The 19313-nt window shown below is 54.0% G+C and overlaps 1 protein-coding gene across 4 annotated transcripts in view; it reads right to left on the reverse strand.

Annotated features, from left to right (window-relative positions):
- Positions 1–19313, reverse strand: part of PIK3C2B (phosphatidylinositol-4-phosphate 3-kinase catalytic subunit type 2 beta) — a 65589-nt gene that overhangs the window by 35649 nt on the left and 10627 nt on the right. For 3 of the 4 annotated variants that reach the window (XM_065938214.1, XM_065938213.1, XM_065938218.1), the window contains exons 2-8: positions 9255–10275; positions 6050–6150; positions 5318–5472; positions 5021–5141; positions 1654–1765; positions 1424–1503; positions 978–1041 (exon numbers count right to left, since the gene is read on the reverse strand). In XM_065938214.1, the coding sequence (XP_065794286.1) occupies positions 978–1041; positions 1424–1503; positions 1654–1765; positions 5021–5141; positions 5318–5472; positions 6050–6150; positions 9255–10187 (1566 nt within the window). In that variant the 5' untranslated portion in view covers positions 10188–10275. Of the gene's footprint in view, positions 1–977; positions 1042–1423; positions 1504–1653; positions 1766–5020; positions 5142–5317; positions 5473–6049; positions 6151–7545; positions 7863–9254; positions 10276–19313 lie in introns of those variants that run through there. The other variant, XM_065938217.1, reaches the window with a different exon arrangement.

The raw sequence follows: 19313 nt of genomic DNA on the forward strand, positions 1-19313 counted from the left end.
CCTCTGCACCATGGCTCCAACGGTTTTCTAATCTGGAATCCCTTCACCTTCCCTGCCCTGACTACCTAAGTAAATGCAGATCACAGACTAGCTAAATTCTCACTTCCTTCCCAAAGCCTTACCTAGCAGTCCCCCTCTACATCACTCTCCAAAAGCCCTTGATTACCCAGTACCAACCTGTTCTGTCTAATAGCTTTATGTTAATATTTCATTTTTCTGGCAGGAACACAGGCTCCCGGAAGCCTGACACAATTCTTATGCTTCTCCACCCACAGCGGCCACTAACATTGGGCCAGACTAGTACAAAAAAGGCATTCAGAGAACTCATCTCTCATCACAGTAAAGATCTAAGCAGAGGCTGCTAGAGCAGGGAGTCTGGCAGTCAGTGGAGGGGTGAGCTAGATACAAAGCTATATCTAGCTCCCCCAAAAGGATGACCACCATTTAAACAGTATCAATGAGACAGGGATTGTTTATGAAGACCACTATCCGATTTTCTTCAACTTCACAGCATGTGGGGCACATGTTTATTCCCATGGTTTTCAGGTTTAAAACTCCGTGTGAATCCGAGTGGGGAGAATCCTGGCCCTTCCCTACCTTGGGGACCTTCCACCTCCGGATGGTTTACCACCTGTGACTCAGCACATCGGAGGTTCCTGGCCTTGCTCACAGGACATTCAAGTTTTGCAGCGGGGCAGCAACTCTATGTCTCTTAGCTTTGGAGATGCCCTACTCCAGAGAGAGGATCTAGGAGTGACTCCTGACCTGCTCCCACAGAGGAGCAGAACCCTCCTGAACACACCTGCCAGCCGCCAGACAGCCTGCAGTCTTGGTGTGCCCATGTGCTAGAGGAATGAAAAGTGCTCTGCTAATAGATTTCAGGGTCCGCTCCGGATCGCTTTAGTGCTTGCTAATCCCAGGAGGACTGGGGGAGAGGAAGAAAGAAGTTTGGGGCCAGCTCCAGAATTTGTACTCACGTCAGCCAACAGGAAGGCATCCACCTCATTGTGATAAGTGTCGAACAGAAGACTGAGGGCCTGCCTGGGGAGTTGGGGACAGGGAAATGTCATAGGAGAAGTCAGGACAGACCCAGTGTTCTGGAAGACCCATTTTCTCCCTCCTCCTCCTCAGCTCAGGAATCAGGCTCTGGTTTAAGGGGGTTTCTGCTCTTCCCGTCTGTCCCATGAAGACTGAAGGCCAGAAGTCCCTTCTGTGGGCCCCCTCTTACTTGGAGAACGTGGTCAAGTACTAAGGGAAGGTACGTCACACACCCTGGAGTGGGGATCTTCTCCTGTGAGGCTCTGGACCCCCACCCTTGACACCTGCAAGAAGCCCGGCCCCAGCAGAAAGGCAAGCGGGGTGCCTGCTAGGGCCCCCTGGCGGTCTCTGCTTGGCCCACATCCAGGACGACAGCCGCTCTCACCTGCTGATGGTCTGCTTGACTGGCCTCTCTTGCAGGTGGACGAGGTAGTTCAAGGAGGAGGGGCTCTGGTCATCATTCGCCTGTGTGAGAAGCACCCTGTTCAGAGAAGGGCGCTGCCTTTACCGCAGCCCAGCGCTCCTGCCCCAGGCCCACGCAGCGTGTTCCGTGTCGCCGTCTGCCCGCCGCCTCCCCATCCCGTGCAGCCCTCCACCTCCCCAGCACACACGAACCGTGCGGGCCAGGTCACTGCGCACGGCCTTCTGCTCCATCAGCTGCAGCCGGATGTCGACGTCAAACTTGCGACAGTACTGAATATACTCGTGGCTGCCCAGGGCGTGCTTGCTGGAGGGACAGGGGGACAAGGCCGTTAGCATCCTAGAGACTCAGTGGAACTTTAAGGGAAGTGCACACCTTAGCCTAGGGGCAAGAGAAACGAGGAAGGTGGGGGCAGCATACCTGTGTTGTGCCCGCTGCCTTGGCTTGGGAAGTGTCACGGTAGGGCTCAGGGAAAGAAATACGTCTGTCTAAAGAAAAGTACCTAATACAGTTAACCCCTGGTCTGTGCAAACACTAACTGTCCTAGGTGTTTATTCCCATTATCACTGGTTCACCTCTAGGGGTGGGAATTTCTGGAGAGAGTGGGGAACAGGGATTTCTCAGGGGCAGTGTTTAAACTCCATCCTCCCTGGTGGCTCAGACGGTAAAGCATCTGCCTACCATGTGGGAGACCCGGGTTCAATCCCTGAGTCAGGAAGAGCTCCTGGAGAAAGAAATGGCAACCCACTGCAGTATTCTTGCCTGGAAAATCCCTTGGATGGAGGAGTGTGGTGGGCTACAGTCCATGGGGTTGTAAAGAGTTGGACACGACCGAGCGACTTCACTTTTCCTCTTGGCTCTGGTATATATGTGTGTTAGTTGCTCAGTCGTGTCCGACTCTGCAACCCCGTGGACTGTAGCCCGCCAGGCTCCTCTGTCCATGGGATTCTCCAGGCGAGAATACTAGAGTGGGTTGCCTTTCCCTTCTCTAGGGGATCTTCCCTACCCAGGGATCGAACCTGGGTCTCCTGTATTGCAGGCAGACTCAATACCAACTAAGCCACCAGGGAAGCCCAACTTTGGTATATAGGACACATTAGAAGCCAGCCTAAGCACAGGTGGTCTCAAGTCACCCCACACTGTGGTCTTACATCTCACACCCCTCACTATTACCATCTGGGGTGCCAAGGCCAACCAAGCAAACCCACCAAAATTTTAAGTGGAATTATCCCCAACTAATCAAAGCTCTGCTTCTCACCTCCCTCTGTGGGTCATGTGACTGGGAATAAAAATATAATCTCTACAGACTACCTGCATGCCATTCCCCTGCTCAGAGGACAACACACGAGACCTCTGTGCCCCTCCCCAACCCAGGTTCCAGAGAAGGCGCACTAGGGGGTCCCCCGGTGACCCAGCCCCAAGTCAAACCTTGGTCAGAAAGGAAGCCCGGGAGAAGGGCAGACTGAGTCCCCCCTGCAGGCCAGCTCAGCAGGCCTGGGCCAGGTCCCAGCAGCTGGGGAACAGAAGCCGGAAAGGGACTTCCTTCCTCAGCAGAGCTGGGAGTCTAGGCCAGAAATGGAAAGGAGAGCAACGCAGAGGGCTCTGTGCAGAAGCTGACAGAAATGCCCAGGCCCATGGCCAGGCCAGGCCACTAGGACCTAAGTGGGTTTTCCACATCCAGAGGGGCCAAGCCTCTGAACTGGGTGGCAGCAGAAACCTGGGGGTGGGAGCAGCTGGGCGGGGCATGGGGCTGGCGGGAGTGACCGGGAGGAAGGAAGAGGTGGTGGAGGTGGGGGAGGTGGCAGGAAACCCGGGCCTCCCCTGGGAAGGTCTCAAGGTTCTTATCAGGGCAGCCTGCATCCTGGACTGCCACTCCCCCTCAGCGTCAGCCCCTCTGCTAGGCCAGGAGAGGAAACCCAGGGCCTCCTGGGAGCCAGCAGCCTTCTGGAACCCCCGGAGGGGCCTTTCCACCTCCACTCAAGGCAGCTATCTGTGCTCAGGGGTCTGGGCTGTTCTGTTACACGAGAGGGAAGAGACGAGCCCTGATGGAGGAGGTGGCTCCTGGACCAGGAGTGACGGACACAGTCCCCGGGGAGCGCGCCTGACTTTCTCTGTGGAAGGCCTTCCTCTGCTTGCATTCAAGGTAGAAGGAGACAGGCTTGACCCGAGGACCAACCATCCTGCTCCACCTCGCCTGCGACACTCCCCCTGCGTCTTGACAAGACGTCAGAACCTGAGCACTTATCCACCACCTCTGGACTCAGGGGCTGAAGGACTAGGGGCCATAAAGGAAGTGACAGTATCTAGCTGACCTGGGTCCTCTCTTTGGACTGGTCCTTCTCTGGGAATATTTAGGGATTGCTCATTGGGGCGTTTTCATCCATAACCCTTGCTGCATTTTACAGAAGAAGCTGAGGGTCAGAGTCTCACAACCCGTAAGAGGCAGCCAGACCCCGACCAGCTGTGCTCAGGCGCCCACGGTGCCCACCGCTTCTTCCAACAGTGGCAGGGCCTCTCTGCCAGGAGCCCCTGAGTCTGGGGCCCCTTTTATTCTTCTGGGGGAGAGTAAGTACACGTTGAGCTGTGCTCCCTGGAGTTGTGCCACGAAGGGCCCTGCCCTCTTCCTTTCTCTGCTTTCCTGTTGAGGGCACAGAGACCAGGAAGTGCCCACAGTACCCCTAAGACGCCAGCCAAGAACGGCGCTAGCCACAGATCAGGCATCCTTCCCTCTCAACCTGCATGGAAGGGAAGGAGCAAGTGGCGGTGTTCCCCGCGCACCCCTCAGCCCTGAGAGGCAGCCTCTTCTCCCTATTCCCAGCATCGGCTGCACCAGGTGGTCAGGGATGAGGGCAGCAGGCGGCTGAAGCTTGAGGGGGAGGGCAGATCTCTCTGTTTCCTGATGCGCTGACCTCTGGCTGATTCCGCAGCCCGCCACACAGCCATGCCACCCAAGGGGTGCAGCCCCCTCTCTGCCAGCCCAGCCCCCAGAGCCTGGCGCAGTGGAAAGAAGACTGGTCCCCATCAGACTTTCCAGTGAGGCCGCTTGCTGCAGCGGGCACCGAACGGACGGGCGCTAGAGGTGCGCCTCTGGTGGGGAGGACAGCCAGCCCCACATGCCAGCGAGGCAAGGGCTCGCCAGCAGAAGGGGGAGGAGAGCAACTGTGGTTCCCACCCCCCAGCCCCCTAGGGCACTCTGCCCAGTCCTCATCCTGCCCCCAGTCGTAAAGACACCGCACGTAATCTAGGGCAGGAGAAGCATAGCCCCCCACCCCCCCCACACATCTCTCCACGTGCAGAAGTCTGCAGGCAGATATGATCTTTGCCCAATCCCAGTTCCAAGCTCTTTCCACAGCAGATTTGTCTCAGGAAGCCGGCCAAGCCCTCTGGAAGACCGAGCTCCTGGGGACAGCGCAACGTGGCTGAGAGTATGCCCAGAAAGCAGGAGTCCTGCCTGCGCCCAGGCCTTGAGCCCAGCGCCACCCCTGAGAAGGCCTCTCACGACCCTGCGACCCAGAAGGCACGTGCCACCTCCTGCCCGCTTGTCCCCACCCGCTCGCTCACTTCTGCAGGAACTCCTCCAGCCCACAGGGCTTCAGCACGAAGTCACCCACGTCGACGTCCCTCAGTTCATCACGGGTGTAGCACAGGGTCTGGTAGATGAGCAAGTCTACAGTGGAGGAGCCTGAAAGGGGGGTGAGGTGGGGCGGGGGGAAGGAGGGGGTCACTGGGGCAGGCGAGGCCCAGCCCGAGCCCCCAAGCCCTGCAGCGCCATCACCAGCCAATGAAGCAGTTTGGGGTTTCAGAAGTCACCCCTGCCCCACCTCTGAGGACGCCCACGCTGCCGCCCCCACAACTTACAGTTGCAGGTAAAGGTGAGTGGCTCCCGAAGGCTGTCGCACAACACAGTCACCTTCAGGTTCACCTCATCCCCGAGATGCTCCGGGCTCGGGGTGACAGCGCTCCAGACATACCCGGTGAGGGAGTAGTCCTGGACGTCAGAGCCAGATCGGAGGCTGTGCAGGAAGAGAGGGGAAGACAGGGCGGACAAGACGCCTGCTGGGACCTCTGTCCTGAGGCCCAGGGGTCCCTCCGGCCCCACCCGCCTGCCGCCCTCCAGGTCTTCAGGCCGGGATGGGGACACTGGGGAAGCATCTCTGCGAAACCTTGCTCCTGACACATTTGTTACAGTTGCAAATGTTTCTCAAGCTGAGTTGAACATTAGGGACAGTTCTAAACAACACAGCTTTCCATAATAAGTTCCGAGGAATATTTTTCTGAATCCATTTCCTTTCTCTTTTAGCTCCAGATAAGATTACACCCGTTATCACCATCTGGGGTATATTTGCTCCTAAGGGCAACTGCTCCTGAAGTGATTGGAATAATTTGTTAGAGCAAAGTTTCATGCATTTTGTCCAAACGGTGAAAATTCTAAGACTCCAAAAGAGCCTACAAACACCGGTTGCAGGAAGCACCCCATAGTTATAATTGAGATCTATTACATGTGGCTCTTCTTCCTCCCTAGAAAGTTCTGAAAGGAGTGAGTTTTCTCCCTGCCCCACAGCCCGCCCTAACCCCATCGTTAACTCTTACACATCCAGCATGTGGCAAAATGCAGCAACTTCCTCATCTCTCTCCTCTGAGACCTCAAACAGCTCATGGCCATTGGCGATGGCGTGGGGCCGGGAGCCCACCTTTAAGAGAAGAACAGCTGACTCAGAGCCTTTCCCTCATCATCCCCTTCCCACAGGCTGTTCCTCGATGCAAACTCTTAACCTCTAGGTGTAAAGGCTTCCTGGTGAAAGGGGCATAGGAAAATGTGGGACTTTCAGGAATATATTTATCTACTGTCCTGGGAGACTAAGAGCCAAGTTGAAAAAGCACTTGAAGCCTTGGCTGAGTTTGGAAGCCTGGATGAGATGGACGTGAGTGTGGCCAAACCTCCTTCTGGAGAGGCCAGTGTCTAATAAGCTCAAGCCTGCAGGTCAGGCAGCGCCCAGCTCGCTGGATCCCGGGGCCGACTTTCTGGGGGGTGCTCCCAGAGGTGTGGCGGGAAGCTGAGCGGACAGCTGTTTCCCCTGTCCCAGAACGGAAATCAGTGCAAGCAGGTTGCCCAAACAGTCCCCAAGGAAGCGGGGCCCTGGGCAACGCTTCAACATCCACAGCAAGCCCCAGGAACCCAACACAGAGAGAGAGACTGAGACCATAGATGGAGGCGATGACTCAGACACACGTGCCTTCCCGGTCAATGCTGTTTGGGGAATAAAGTGTCAAAGCAGCTTTCTGGGCAGGAAAGGACCTGCTAAAAGGGTGAGCTCCTCCCGGCTCTGGAGTCTGCTGGTCCCCCACAGCTGGAATGTCAGGGAGCCAGCCTGAGCCCCGCTTCTGGTCCAAGAACACGTGTGTGCCGCCGGGGATTCTCAGACAGGACCTCCACCACAGGGCTGTCCAGTCACCCAGAGAGTTTTAAAGCAGCCCTCCAACAAGGCCTGCAGCACAACCCCAGGGGGAGGAAGTGGAGGAGGGGCCGGTGCAGGTCTGGCCTGACAGACCTGCCCAGAGCCCTGGGGGAGGCCACCCCAAGAGCACGAAATGAGGCTCAGATGGAGCGCAAGCCGGCATCAGGTAAAAGCGCCGCTTCCGAGAAGCTGAGAAGCCGAGAAGCCGCGCCAGTCTGCTCACACCAGCCCTCACCTCTCAGCCTGCCCGCCCCGCCCCGGGGGCAGACAGCAGCAAGTGAGCTCCTCGTTTGAATATCCAGAGCGTTTCCTCTGAGTGACCCTCGCTCACTGGCCTTGCCCCCCTGGGCGGGCGTGGAGGGTGTGCAGAGAGGGGAGGGAAGCATGGGGGCAGCTGGCACGGGAGGCCCCGGCCCTGCCAAGTTCGTGCAGTGTCCCAGTCAAAACAATAGTGCCCCTGTCAGCAGCTCACCCACAGAAGTGAGAGCGATAGAGTGACGGAGACAGAGAGACAGAGACGGAGGGTAGGGGAAGGCAGCGGCAGAAAGCAGAGCCGCGGTGAAGGGCCACTTACAGGCCCTTTCAGTACCACTCACGGGCTCCATCAGAAAATGAAACAAAGCCACTTACGTTTGCCCGGCCGGCAGGCCCTGGGGGCATCGCCTGATGCTGGCCGGGGGCACCTGCAAGGCCGAGGCTGGCGGCAGGGGTAGCGGACTGGCACTTGGAGCCAGCAGATTCCTTAGCTGGCCCCGCAGCCCCGGGATGAGGAGGGCCACTCCGGCTGGAGGCCCGGCGAAGGCGAGGAGGTGGTGTGGGCCGGAAGCCGGAGGGGGTCCCGCTCCTGGGGTGAGCCCCCGCACCAGGCTGGGGTGGGGAGGACCAAGTCCGCATGTCCCCCTAAGACCTGGCAGGAGCTCTGCTTTGCCCTAGCTTCTTCAAGGAGACTCTGGACCAAGTTTCCCCCAAGAATTCTGATAACACACAGGGGATGTGGGAAGGGTGAGAGTTGGGGGCGGGGAGGGAGCCACAGGGGCGCCCACCTACCAGGGTGGCCTGACTCAGTGCGAGCAGGCCCGGCTGTGGGGGAACAGACTCTCCCTGTCCCTATAAATAGCAGGAACAGCCCCACCTCTCGGAGCAGGGCCTTTAAAAAGCCCGGCGCCCTACAGCTTATCCCAGGAGCTGCCTCTGCTCTGGGGGACTCTCCTAACCAGCACAGGAAGGAAGGACCACGTGGCTTTTCCAGAGTCGTGGAGGATCCCAATTACTGGGACGTAACGTGGGAAAGCCCCAGTGTCCGTTAGACAATGGATAAGGAGAAAACAAGGATGGAATGAAGTGGAACGCCACTAGCACAGAAGTCATCAGCCACGGGGTGCCTCTTGACTCCTCTGGGGCCAGGGTTTCCAGGCCCCAAGCATGAAACACAAAGCAGGTTTCAGGTCCTGCCCTGAAGGAGATGCTCCTGACACTTTTTAAACCAGAAAAAAATCAAAGCTGCCCTGGAACCTACCCTGTGCTTCTGTGTAAATACTTTGCTATTTTATACTATGTACTGATAAAAGTGAAACTATTATTGTCATGCTGCATACTTTTTTCTAAATATTTTCACTGCAAAATGAGATGGATGATGGTGATGATGGCCCAACAACATGAATGTACTTAATGCCACTGAATTGCATACTTTCGACTGGTTAAGAGAGTAGATTTATGGGATGTATATTTTATCCTAATGAAAGAGAGAGGCATGCGCGCGCACAGAGGACAGGGAGGAGACAGACAGCGGGGCAGAGAGACAGAGACAGGGAGAGAAGTGGGGGAGAGACCACAGAGAGAAAGTGAGCGAGAACAATGCAGCTCTGGGGTGAGAGGCAACAGGGCCCTGCACCGAGGCTCATCAGGCAAGACGTCGGGAGGTCTGGCCAGGACTAGGACTCTGTGAGCACCAAACATCGGCCAGTCTTGTGACCGAACCCCATCGTCACGCAGCATTTTTGGCAGAGCAGAAAGTCACAAAGCAGAGGCCATTCGGCCATGGGGTCAACGCTGCATCTCCTCACCCCAGGTCTCCCCTTATATCACAAAGCGGGCATTCAGAAACGCCCGCACCCACAAGGGCCGCTTGGCCGGGACACATGAAACTTAGCCCTGAAAAGGAGTTGCCTCTCCTGGCATCCCTCTTCCCCGGGGGACAGTGTCAGAAGCAGAGGCAGGAGCGGACTGAAGGGGCGAGGGTGGAGCAGGCCTGCATTTGGACAGCGAAGAAGAAAGAGGGGCTATTCTTTGTTTCTGAAGGACAAGGGGAATGGGCACAGAAGAAACACAGAGGTCCTCACCGGAGCTGCAGAAATGCGGCGGTTCTTGCCGGGTGCAGCGTTTTTCCTGTTGGCGTAGCGGGAGGCGTATGTGCGGGGGGGCACCTGGGGGGGCATGGTCTTGCTCCGGGCCACGGGCTTCCCAGGAGTGTCCTTGGCAAAGTCCAGGGGCCCCCGACCCTCCTTCCAGCCCCGGGTGGCATCCCGCAGCATCTCTGCATCGTAGGTCGACTTCAGGTTGAGTCGTGTGATGGCATCGTTGATGCCGTCGTAGTCCACGGACCCCAGCGGCCGCCCCGGACTCCCACCTCCTGGCTCCTCCTCCTCTTCTAGGATCCGGGGCCCCAGCAACTTGCCTGGAGGTTGTTCAACCAAAGACAAAGTGTTGATGTCACTGGGCTGGGAAACCTTGGAAGAGGAGGGGGACCCCTTTCTGGGAGGCAGGGGAGGAGTGTCCCAGATAGAGACTCGGGGAGGCAGAGGAGGTGGGGACAGTTTCTTAGAATAGTCTTCTCTGTCACTTGGTCCTGGGGACAAAGAGAGCCCCCTATCTGAACCATCAAAAATGTAGAGATAGTCTTCGGCCAGGGAGCCTTTGGGCCAGGGATCTGGGCCAGGCTGGGAGCCCTGGGAGGTAGAGTGGTTGGGCAGCCCTTCCTGTGGGGAGACTGAGTTGTAATTGAGGGTAGGATCAGAGCCAGAAAGACCGCGTAAGAGCTTGAGGTCCTTCCGCCTTCCCGCTGGCTTGCTGTAGAAGTCCAGGACAGGCTCATCCCAGCTGATCAGAGAGGGGTCTGCGTTCCGCTTGGCCCTGCTTTCCTCCTTGTCGTGCCGAAGCCGGGACAGCGCATCGTACTCCATCTGCAAGGCTTCAGCCATGGCCAGTTCTTTGCGGCTGATGCCCACCGACTCCAGGGACTTCCAGTGTTCCCCACTGCCCTGAGTAGAAGACATGGTGAGGATGGGGGACAGAGCAGACAAGGAAGTCTCCTATTTCACGGCAACGTCCAGTCTGCAGGGTTGTGGCATGGTGTCTGGGCACCTGCAAGGGAGGGGTAAAAATATCAGTCATTCAGTCTCAAAAAGAGATGTGTCAGTAATCTGACTGGGCCCTAGAATCTGGGCCACTGCCTGTTTCTTGAGTGTCTACAACAGATGGAAAGAAACAGGAAGATGGAGGAAAAAAGAGAGATACCAGGACAACTTTATGTATATGTTATACCCATCCACCCTTCCATTCATCCATACGTGTTTCTATCTCTGGTCCCTAAATCCCATCCTCATCTCGCTCACAGGCACCCATAACCCTAAGGAAAGGGGAGGCAGTTTGCATCAGCAAAGACGAGAAGACAGAGACAAGGGCTCTTCAGTCAATTTAAAGAGGACAGCTGTCCAACATGAACGGACCTAGAGATGATCATACTAAGTGAAGTAAATCAAACATAGAAAGACAAGTTCCATAATGATATCACTGATATGTGGAGTCTAAAATATGACGCAAATGAACGTATCTATGAAACAGAAACGGAGGCACAGACACAGAAAGCAGACTTGCGGTTGCCACGGGGGCGGGGGTGGGGAAGGCTTAAGAGTTTGGGATTAACAGATGTATCAAAACCTGGAAACAACCCAATATCCATCAGCAGGTGAGTGGATTAAAAAGTGTGATACGTCCACACAACTGAGTACTACTCAGCAACAAAAAGGAGTTAATTACTGATACATGCGATAACACGGATGAATCTCAAAATAACTATGCTGAGAAAAAGAAGTCAGACAAAAGATGATGAGCATGTAGCATTCCATTTATATAAAATTCTGGAAAAGGAAAACTAATCTACAGTGAAAGTGCAACTGTTACTTGCTCACTCAGTTGTGTGGACTCTCTGCAATCCCATGGACAGTAGCCCGCCAGGCTCCTCTGTCCATGGAATTCTCCAGGCAAGAGTACTGGAGTGTGGTGCCATTCCCTTCTCCTAGGGATCTTACTGACCAAGGAATTGAAACTGCGTCTCCTGCTTTGACAGGCAGAGTCTTTACCACTGACCACATAGTTGTATGTCAAAATTTATGAAGTTGCACACTTTAAATACGTACAATTTACTGTATGTCAATTATACTTCAATAAATCTATAATGAAAAGTATGCTAAAGCCCAATGAAATAACTAGTCAGACTGCATGGAGATCCTCCCCAAACACATCAACACAAGCAATAAAACAAAACTGGCCAACAGGTAAGACCCAGGTGCCTGATGAAGGGAAGGTGTGCCGAAAATCTTGATTTCCCTCAGCCTTAGGAAACCAAACAGGAAGATCACACACACACACACACACACACACACACGCCTGGCCAGCTGCCTCTGCTGTGAGCAGCCCTGTTCATTTACTCCAGTGTTGGCTTCCTTCTCTTTCAGGAGCCGTGAGATGAAACGGCATGAAGACATGGTCGTGATGACAAGGTTAGCCTGGCCCAGTGGTTCTCAACCCTGGCTGCATATTAGAAACACTGGGAGAATTTTTAAAAGTACTGAAGCCCAGGTACTTTCAAGAGATTCTGATTTAATTGGTCTTCAGTAAGGCAGTGGTATTTTTAAAAACTCCCCAGGAGACTCTAGACTGGAGCCGAAGCTGAGAACCACAGACCTGTGTGTGTATGTGTGTTTCAGATTAGATTGGGACAGCTGAGTGTGAAGTAAGTCACTTCTAATGCTTCTCACCAGCAGCTGAGTTCACCATTTCTAAAATTATCAAAAATCCTTCATTTTATTGTACTGCTTTGCCCAGCAAGTTACAAACATATAAAGCATATCCTTCATGATAAGAAAATTGAAAACATCAATAGGAAAAAAAGTTCAGATAGATTCATGGTGGCAAGTTCCATCACACACCAAATGAGTTAGGACAAGAGCATCCTTTACATGCTGTCCCCTCCCAGATTCTGGAGCATCCATTAGGCACACGCTGGCTCCATGAGTCTTAGAATGTATTTCCCCAAAAATGGAATAGACCAAGCTCAGTTTCAGGGTATGCAAAATGGCTCTCTGCTGTTTCCCCTGTCTGTTGCGTTTCTCCACCCTTCAACATCTCCTTATAGATTACTTTTTATCCACAGAGAAAAAGAGAGAGTCCTGCTATTTAAAATTCCAAGGAATCGGATGAGCAGATGGAGAGACCCAGAACTTGGCTGCCCAGAGATGGGACACTGGACCCGGGAAGAGGAGACCCAGTGCTTTTGAAAGGAGACAAGAGATAAACACTCAAAGCTGAACTGAGCTTGCGCTGTGCTTGGTCGCTCAGTCGTGTCCGACTCTGCGACCCTGTAGACCGTAGCTCGCCAGGCTCCTCTGTCCATGGGGGCTCTCCAGGCAAGGATACTGGAGTGGGTTGCCATGTCCTCCTCCAGGTTTAATCCAGAAAATGGCTGTATTTTTAGTCCCAAGCTGGAACAAGCACAGTAGTGACACAGCTTGGCCTGGCACCACTGTGAAGAGAGAAACTGAGGCCATTGGAAATAATCTCTCAACTTCTGGCTTCCCTTGCCCACTGACTAACTGATGCATGCCTGCATTCAGCCTCCTTTTCTTTGGTTGGCCTCTGGGGAAGCAGCCCCCCTCCCGCTGACTTAGAAGCCCCCTGGGCACTTGTCCAGCCACTGGGTCTCCTTCACACGATGCTCCACAAACTCCCCTCCCCTCTCCCGGACTTTCACCTCTTCTCCTTAACTGGCTCGCTGTCTTCAGCACTTAAACATGTTCAAGATTCTTCTGGCCTTAGAAAGGAAAAAGAAGAAACAAAAGCCAGAACCCTACACACGCCCTGATCACCCTGACCTCCTGTCCTTCAGCTCATACCCTCAGTGCTCCCTTCCCGTCCCCACCAAGAGCAGAAGACACACAGTGTTTCTCAGTTCTCCGTTATTTACTCCTCAACTCACTGTCACCTGACTTCTGCCCCCAACATTCCACTAGAATGCCCCAGCAACAATGCCTAGGCTTACCAGTCCCACAGAGGTTTCTATCTGCCCAGACACTGCTGCTGCACTTGGCTCTCGGACCATTCCCTTCTTCCCTATACCCTCTACCCGGTGACTTCCATGACACTCTCTTTCTTGTTCTCGTCTTCCACCATTGTCCTCCTCTCCATGTCCACCCCTGAAACGCTGGCGTAGGCTCGGGACTCCATTCTCAGCCTCGGTTGGCATGACACCACCCTGGGCAGTCTCGGTCTGTCTCCCCATTCAAACAAGTTGCGTGCTGATGACCCCAAATGTGTCTCTCTCCCCTCAAGTCAATCTGGTGACCCACATCTCAACCCCAGATGCCCAAAATGAACGACCACATTCTCATTTCCTTCACACAACCTTCCCCTTCCTGGTTCCCCATCACAGTCAACGGCACCACCCAGTCACCCAGGCTAGGCAGCTGACAGTCCTCCTGGATCCCTCCTTCCTTTTACCCCCATCCAATCACCAAGGCCTGTTCTCTGAATTCTTCCCAAATCTAGTCCTTCCTTCTATCCTAACTGCTGCTGCCCTAATTAGACCCATACCTTCTCTTACTTGGGCTATCGTAATAGCCTTCTAACAGTACTTTGTCCTAACCTTTCCCTTTTTACAGCTTGCTCCCCAAAGAGGCTCGAAGGCTCTTTCTAAAGCGTAAATCTGATCATCTCACTCTCTGTTTAAACCCCTTCAAAGGCTATTTGATTCCTTTACAAGGCCTTTATCACCAGCCCACATCTCCCTCCCATCTCCAACCATTCATTACTACCTATTTGATACCTCTGTGATTTTATGCAGTATCTTCCTGCTCTGGGGTACCCTTCCCAGCTGCCAATGTTCTTCGCCTATTTGATTCTAAATGCTCAGACTTTGCTCAGACATCAGGTTCTTCAGGAAGCCTTCTCTGGACCCCCAGGTTGAATTAAGGGCCCTATCTTCATGTTCTCAATGTGCTAAGTCCTTTCAGTCGTGTCCAGCTCTTTGCAACCCTATGGACTGTAGCCTGCCAGGCTCCTCTGTCCAAGGGACTCTCCAGGCAAGAATACTGGAGTGGGTTGCCATGTCCTCTTCCAAGGGATCTTCCTGATCCAGGGATCGAACCCACGTCTCCTGCATTGGCAGGCAGATTCTTTACCACTAGCACCTCTTGGGAAGCAACTTATATATACCTCAAATATCAACTTAAAATATTTACTCAAAATTAAATGTGTATGATTCTGTTGTCCCCCAACTAAGCTCAAGTTCCAATATCACCTCATTTCCACTGAGAAAAAAATGCTCCTGAACTGGGACATAAGGATAGAGCTTTCTGACAGAATTTTCAGACATGGAGATGGGTGGTCAGGATACAGATGGATCCTTCCTTGAGGATCCTTCAAAGGAAGGACTGGGCTTCAACTAATAGGACCAGGTTTAGCATCTGTAAATGCAGGTGGGCAAATGGACAAGGCCACCACACAAATGCCTTCCAGCCCTGGGATTCTTTGATTCTGACCTACTGATTCCCTTCAGTCCCTATTGATTTCTCAGAGGACTCCAAAGTTAGCCCTAGGAAGAGAAGAAAGCCCCAAGGGGGAATTTCCTGGCAGTTCAGTGGTTACAGTTTGGCACTTTCACTGCTGAGGGCCCAGGTTCAATTCTTGGTCCAGGAACTAAGATCCCAGAAGCCACGTGGTTTGGCCAAGGGAAAAAAAAAAAGGTCCAAGGGAGATCCAGCAGGTCCAGCTCCTAAGGCTCTTTCCAAACTGGAATTCAAATGCAGAAAGCTGAGCTACCCCTCTCTAACCACCAGCCCCCTGGCTCCCAGCCAGGATGCCACCAGGCCAAGCAGAGGAGGCCCAGCCCGCTGACAAGTCTCGTGTCCAGGGCGACACCGGCAGCTGCCTTCCAGCTCAGTGCTTGGCTCCCTCTACTGTGGACGGGCCCGTGGTGCGCAGACAGGACCAGGAGGGCCATCCCCCAAGGCGGAGTAAAGGCTCAGAGCTGCAGCAGGGGTAACCTAGAAGGGGGGAAGGCAGGATCCCAGCCACGTGGAGCTAGAGGGAGCTGGCTTCCCCTGAGAACTCGTTCCTGAATTTCATCCTCCAGGAGGGGTATGGATACACAAAGTATTTTAGGAATCAGAGTCTCATGTTTCTTGCCTCCCCCATTCTCTTTCCAATTCAGTTCCCTCCTAGCCAAACTCTGCTGGGTTGACAAATTCTCTATTCCTTGAGTTCTCAAGGGCTACTAAGGATTCTGTTAAAAAAAAAAAAGAAAGAAAGAAAGAGGTTCAAGGAAAGAGCTGGGGTAGAGGAGGACCGGGCTCTTTGCTACTCGGCAGCTCATCCAGGAAGAAAAGGCAGGGGCCAGGACCACTCTGTCACAAACTGCAAGGAGCACCCAGACACTGTACTCTATGTGACTGACACCGTCTACCACAACAGAGAGTGGTGCCCCAGCTATCTTCTCTTCCAGTATCCATCACTTAGAAAGTAGATGAAAACCATCTGAAAGACCATTTTCAGCCAGTTACTTTTCACCTGCATGCACTCATTATTAACATTTCCCCACATTTGAACACACTTTCTCTGCTTAACATTTGAAAGTAAGATGCAAGCACTTCATTTCTAAATACTTTAGCCTGAATCTCTACAGAACCAGGACATTCTCTGAGGTAAACACAATGCCAGTTAGCATACTCGCAAAATGTTAACGCTGACCCAGTAATACTACCTAATATAGGGCCCACATTTGAATGTTTGTAATTGCCATCTGGTAAGTTTTTCGAACATACAAATTCCTGGCCCTTCTCCTGGAGGATTTGATTTAGTGGGGTGAGTTCCTGGACTCTGAACATTTCAAAGACCTGCAGGCAATTCAGATGTGTAGATCTGACACCAAAGACTAAGGTTTCAGAACCACCAGGAGGACAGGAGGGAACTGGGGAAAGGGACCCCGAAGAGCACCAGGCAGTCAGCTGGTGAGGGGAAAGGGGCTGATGGCCAAGCGGGTCGGTGCCAGGCACCAAACCCAGTTCACACAGCTGCCAACAGATGGCTGGAGGTCAGCAGGGGAGGAGGCCGGTCTGGGCCGAGCCACACAATGGTTCAGAGTCAAAGGGTGGGGAGAGTGGAGAGGGCACTCCCTGCATTGAGCTGACTCTGTGCAGGGCCTGTGCCAGAGAGGGTGGTGCCCCAGGGGCCAGCGGTGACACCAGCTCTGGGTGGAGAGCGCTTCCTGCTGCCTCGCTGGAGGGCACTGTATCAGAACTGCCCTGCTTGGGACAGACTAATGGGTCTGGGTCCTCTCCCCACAATCTGAGCCACAGAACTGGATTCTAATGGGTGCTGAGTACCAGCTATGTGCCAGGTGCCACACTAGACCCAAGCATTCAGTTGACGATGGCACAATTTCAGGAAGCTTATGATCTAGCAAAGGTGACAGATGTATCATAAATAATTCAATCCCCTCCTGAACCTTGCACATCTTGGCCCATCTTCACCAAACAGGGGAAATGGAAAACTATCAAAAAGGTGGTGAAAAATATGCAGTCTCAAGCCCCTGTCTTCCCTAAGATGACTCAGTTCTAGGGCTGCTCTAGGAGGAGACCTTCCATACCACCACTCGGGACAGAATGGGTCAAAGGGTTGGAGGCCATTAGGGCATTAGCCTTTGACTCACAGTTTTCTCTTCTGAGAGGACCCTCCCCCTAGCCACGCCCAACAACCACACTTATCCAGATCCCCATTCCAAGGGTTCTGCAGCCAGGGCCCCATCACCTGCACCTCAACCCACACCCTACTGTCCTGCTCCACGTCTCCCCGCCCACAGCTCCAACAGGGAAGTCAGCGTGCTCTGGGCCAGGAATCTGACTCCTCCAGCAGGGAGGTATAACCAGAAGTCAAGTAGGTCAGCTCTCTGCCTCAAACAGATATGCAGCCGATCCCTGCTTCAGTAATGAAAACCTACAGGTTTTATACAACTCTACAGGCTGCTTTGAAGTCAGGCCCATCGCTGAGTAACACACACCAACAAAGTCTTTCTCTTATTAGCCATGTTTTCTCTGCGTGGTTCTCACTTAGCTCCAAATGTGGAGGAAAGAGACTTGCACTTTCTTCCTACTCACACAGCCCCTCTCCAGCACCCTCTTAGCCAAATTAGAGCAGTCCCATGTAGTGCAGTCTTTGCTACTGGACTTACTTTCCATCTCTCTCTCTCCTGGGCCTACCCTGGATTCTCCACCAATCTGAAGCCAAAGCGGACCCAGAGCCCTTATAAGAGGCTCTCTGGCCCTAAAAAGGCAGAAGGTCAGGAGGCCGTGTGACGCGGTTACATCCGACGGGTTTGCATTCAAAGTGCCCAGTCCCTGCTCACGAACCATTTGTGCAGCAGGTTCTGTTCAAAGCACACACACATATGTATACGTGCATACACATGGAATCCCTGCAGCTCAAAGCTCCTGGCACACACCCTGTAGACATGGGGTCTTGGTATTAAGAGAGTCGGGGATGGAAGAGGTGAGGCGGCAGCTCACGGCTCCTCTCAAAACTTTCCAAGAGCCACCCTGTTACAGACGGCAGGGCCCGGGACCAGGAGCTGGCAGTCAGCTGAATGGAACATTTGGCAAAAAGGAAGGAAAGGTCTTGGCAGTATGAGAGTTTCTAACCCAGGAACCATCCCAGGAGCCAGAGCAGCCACACCTCCCCTCTGTCTGGGCCACGTTTCCCACTTTCTCTGCTGCCTGCCCTCCGCTCCAAGAACCAGTCCTTCTAGTTCAGATCAGTTCCCACCAAAGTGTACCCAGCCTACCTACAGGAGAAAAACAACCTAACGTTTCCAAAATCTCAAAAACCTCAGCCTCTCTGAATCTACTGTAGGCCCCTGAAGCACAAAGGAAGCCCCTCAAGGAGGGGGTATAAGAAAGCGGGTGCAGGAGGGCACGGGGACACAGTCGTTCCCAGTGCCGTGTGCCGGCTGCAGCTGAGAGCTCCTGCAAGATTAGACTGCTGCCTGTCACCTCCAGCTGAACCTCCAGTCTAGCTTCCCCAGCTCACGCCCGCTGAAACCCAGTTCTCCGGGATTCTTGCGTGGGCTGGGAAAACTCCCTAGAGGAGGCCAGCCCATTAAGCAAAATCCAGAAAGCAGGTCACAGCTGTTCCCATCCAGCCAAGGCACCGAAGTGAGAACCCAACACACCAGCCAGGCTCTGCTCTGCCTGGAGGAGTCCCCGGAGGGGAGAGGACAGGTGGTGTCACTCTGGCTCACGGCTCCAGCGTAGACTCCTCAAGTCCTCACAAGCTGGGCAGGGCCAACCCATCAGAGTCTGCAGGGAAGAAGAAGGGAGCACTGAACAGCATCACAAATGATGGCCCATGCCCACAGCAAGAGGATGGGGAAGTATCTCAGGGTAACCACCGAGGCATCAGACTAGCCAGAGTCAACTGAATAACACCAGTGAGACCATCCTCCACAAGAATGGCATCACTGCTGCGGATCAACTGATCTGCAGGGAGTGTCTCCAATTCATTCACTTGTAACAATTCTTCAGTTGTTTTCTGGTAGCACCTTTCTTGGACATCTGAAAGGCTAACTCCCATCTCCATGACAGGATCCGCCTGTCTAATAGAAATGAGTAGAATGAGCCCCACAAACAGTCAGTGCACTTGCCCTGGGTCTCACCACAGAGCTGGGAAGCGCCCGTGACCCAGTGCGGGGAGGCCACACGGTGCTGTTGGTCCTCAGAAACAAGCCTGGCCCAGCCCCACGCGCCTCCCCATGAGGACACACTTGGCACTGATGGCCACGGCCCGGGACGAGAAGGACCTGAGGGCTCGGTCCCCAGAATGACTCCACAAAGTAGAGGAGGGGAGCCAGCAGCCCCCACACCGTGGTGCTGCCTCTGGGGAGGGGCAGGGTGACGGCTGGAAGCCCCAGCTGAGGAGCCAGCAGGCAAGCCAGGCTGTGTGGGCAGCTGAGAGCCACCTGTTTGGCTCAGAGAAGGGTGAAAGGAAGTCGAGCAGAAAAAGACTGAGCCAGTCACCCATGGGAACCTCGGAGGAGTGAAGACTGGCCCCCACGATGTGCCCAGGGCAAGCTC

This window comes from Muntiacus reevesi, chromosome 5, assembly GCF_963930625.1.
Source record: "Muntiacus reevesi chromosome 5, mMunRee1.1, whole genome shotgun sequence".
Lineage (NCBI taxonomy): Eukaryota > Metazoa > Chordata > Mammalia > Artiodactyla > Cervidae > Muntiacus > Muntiacus reevesi.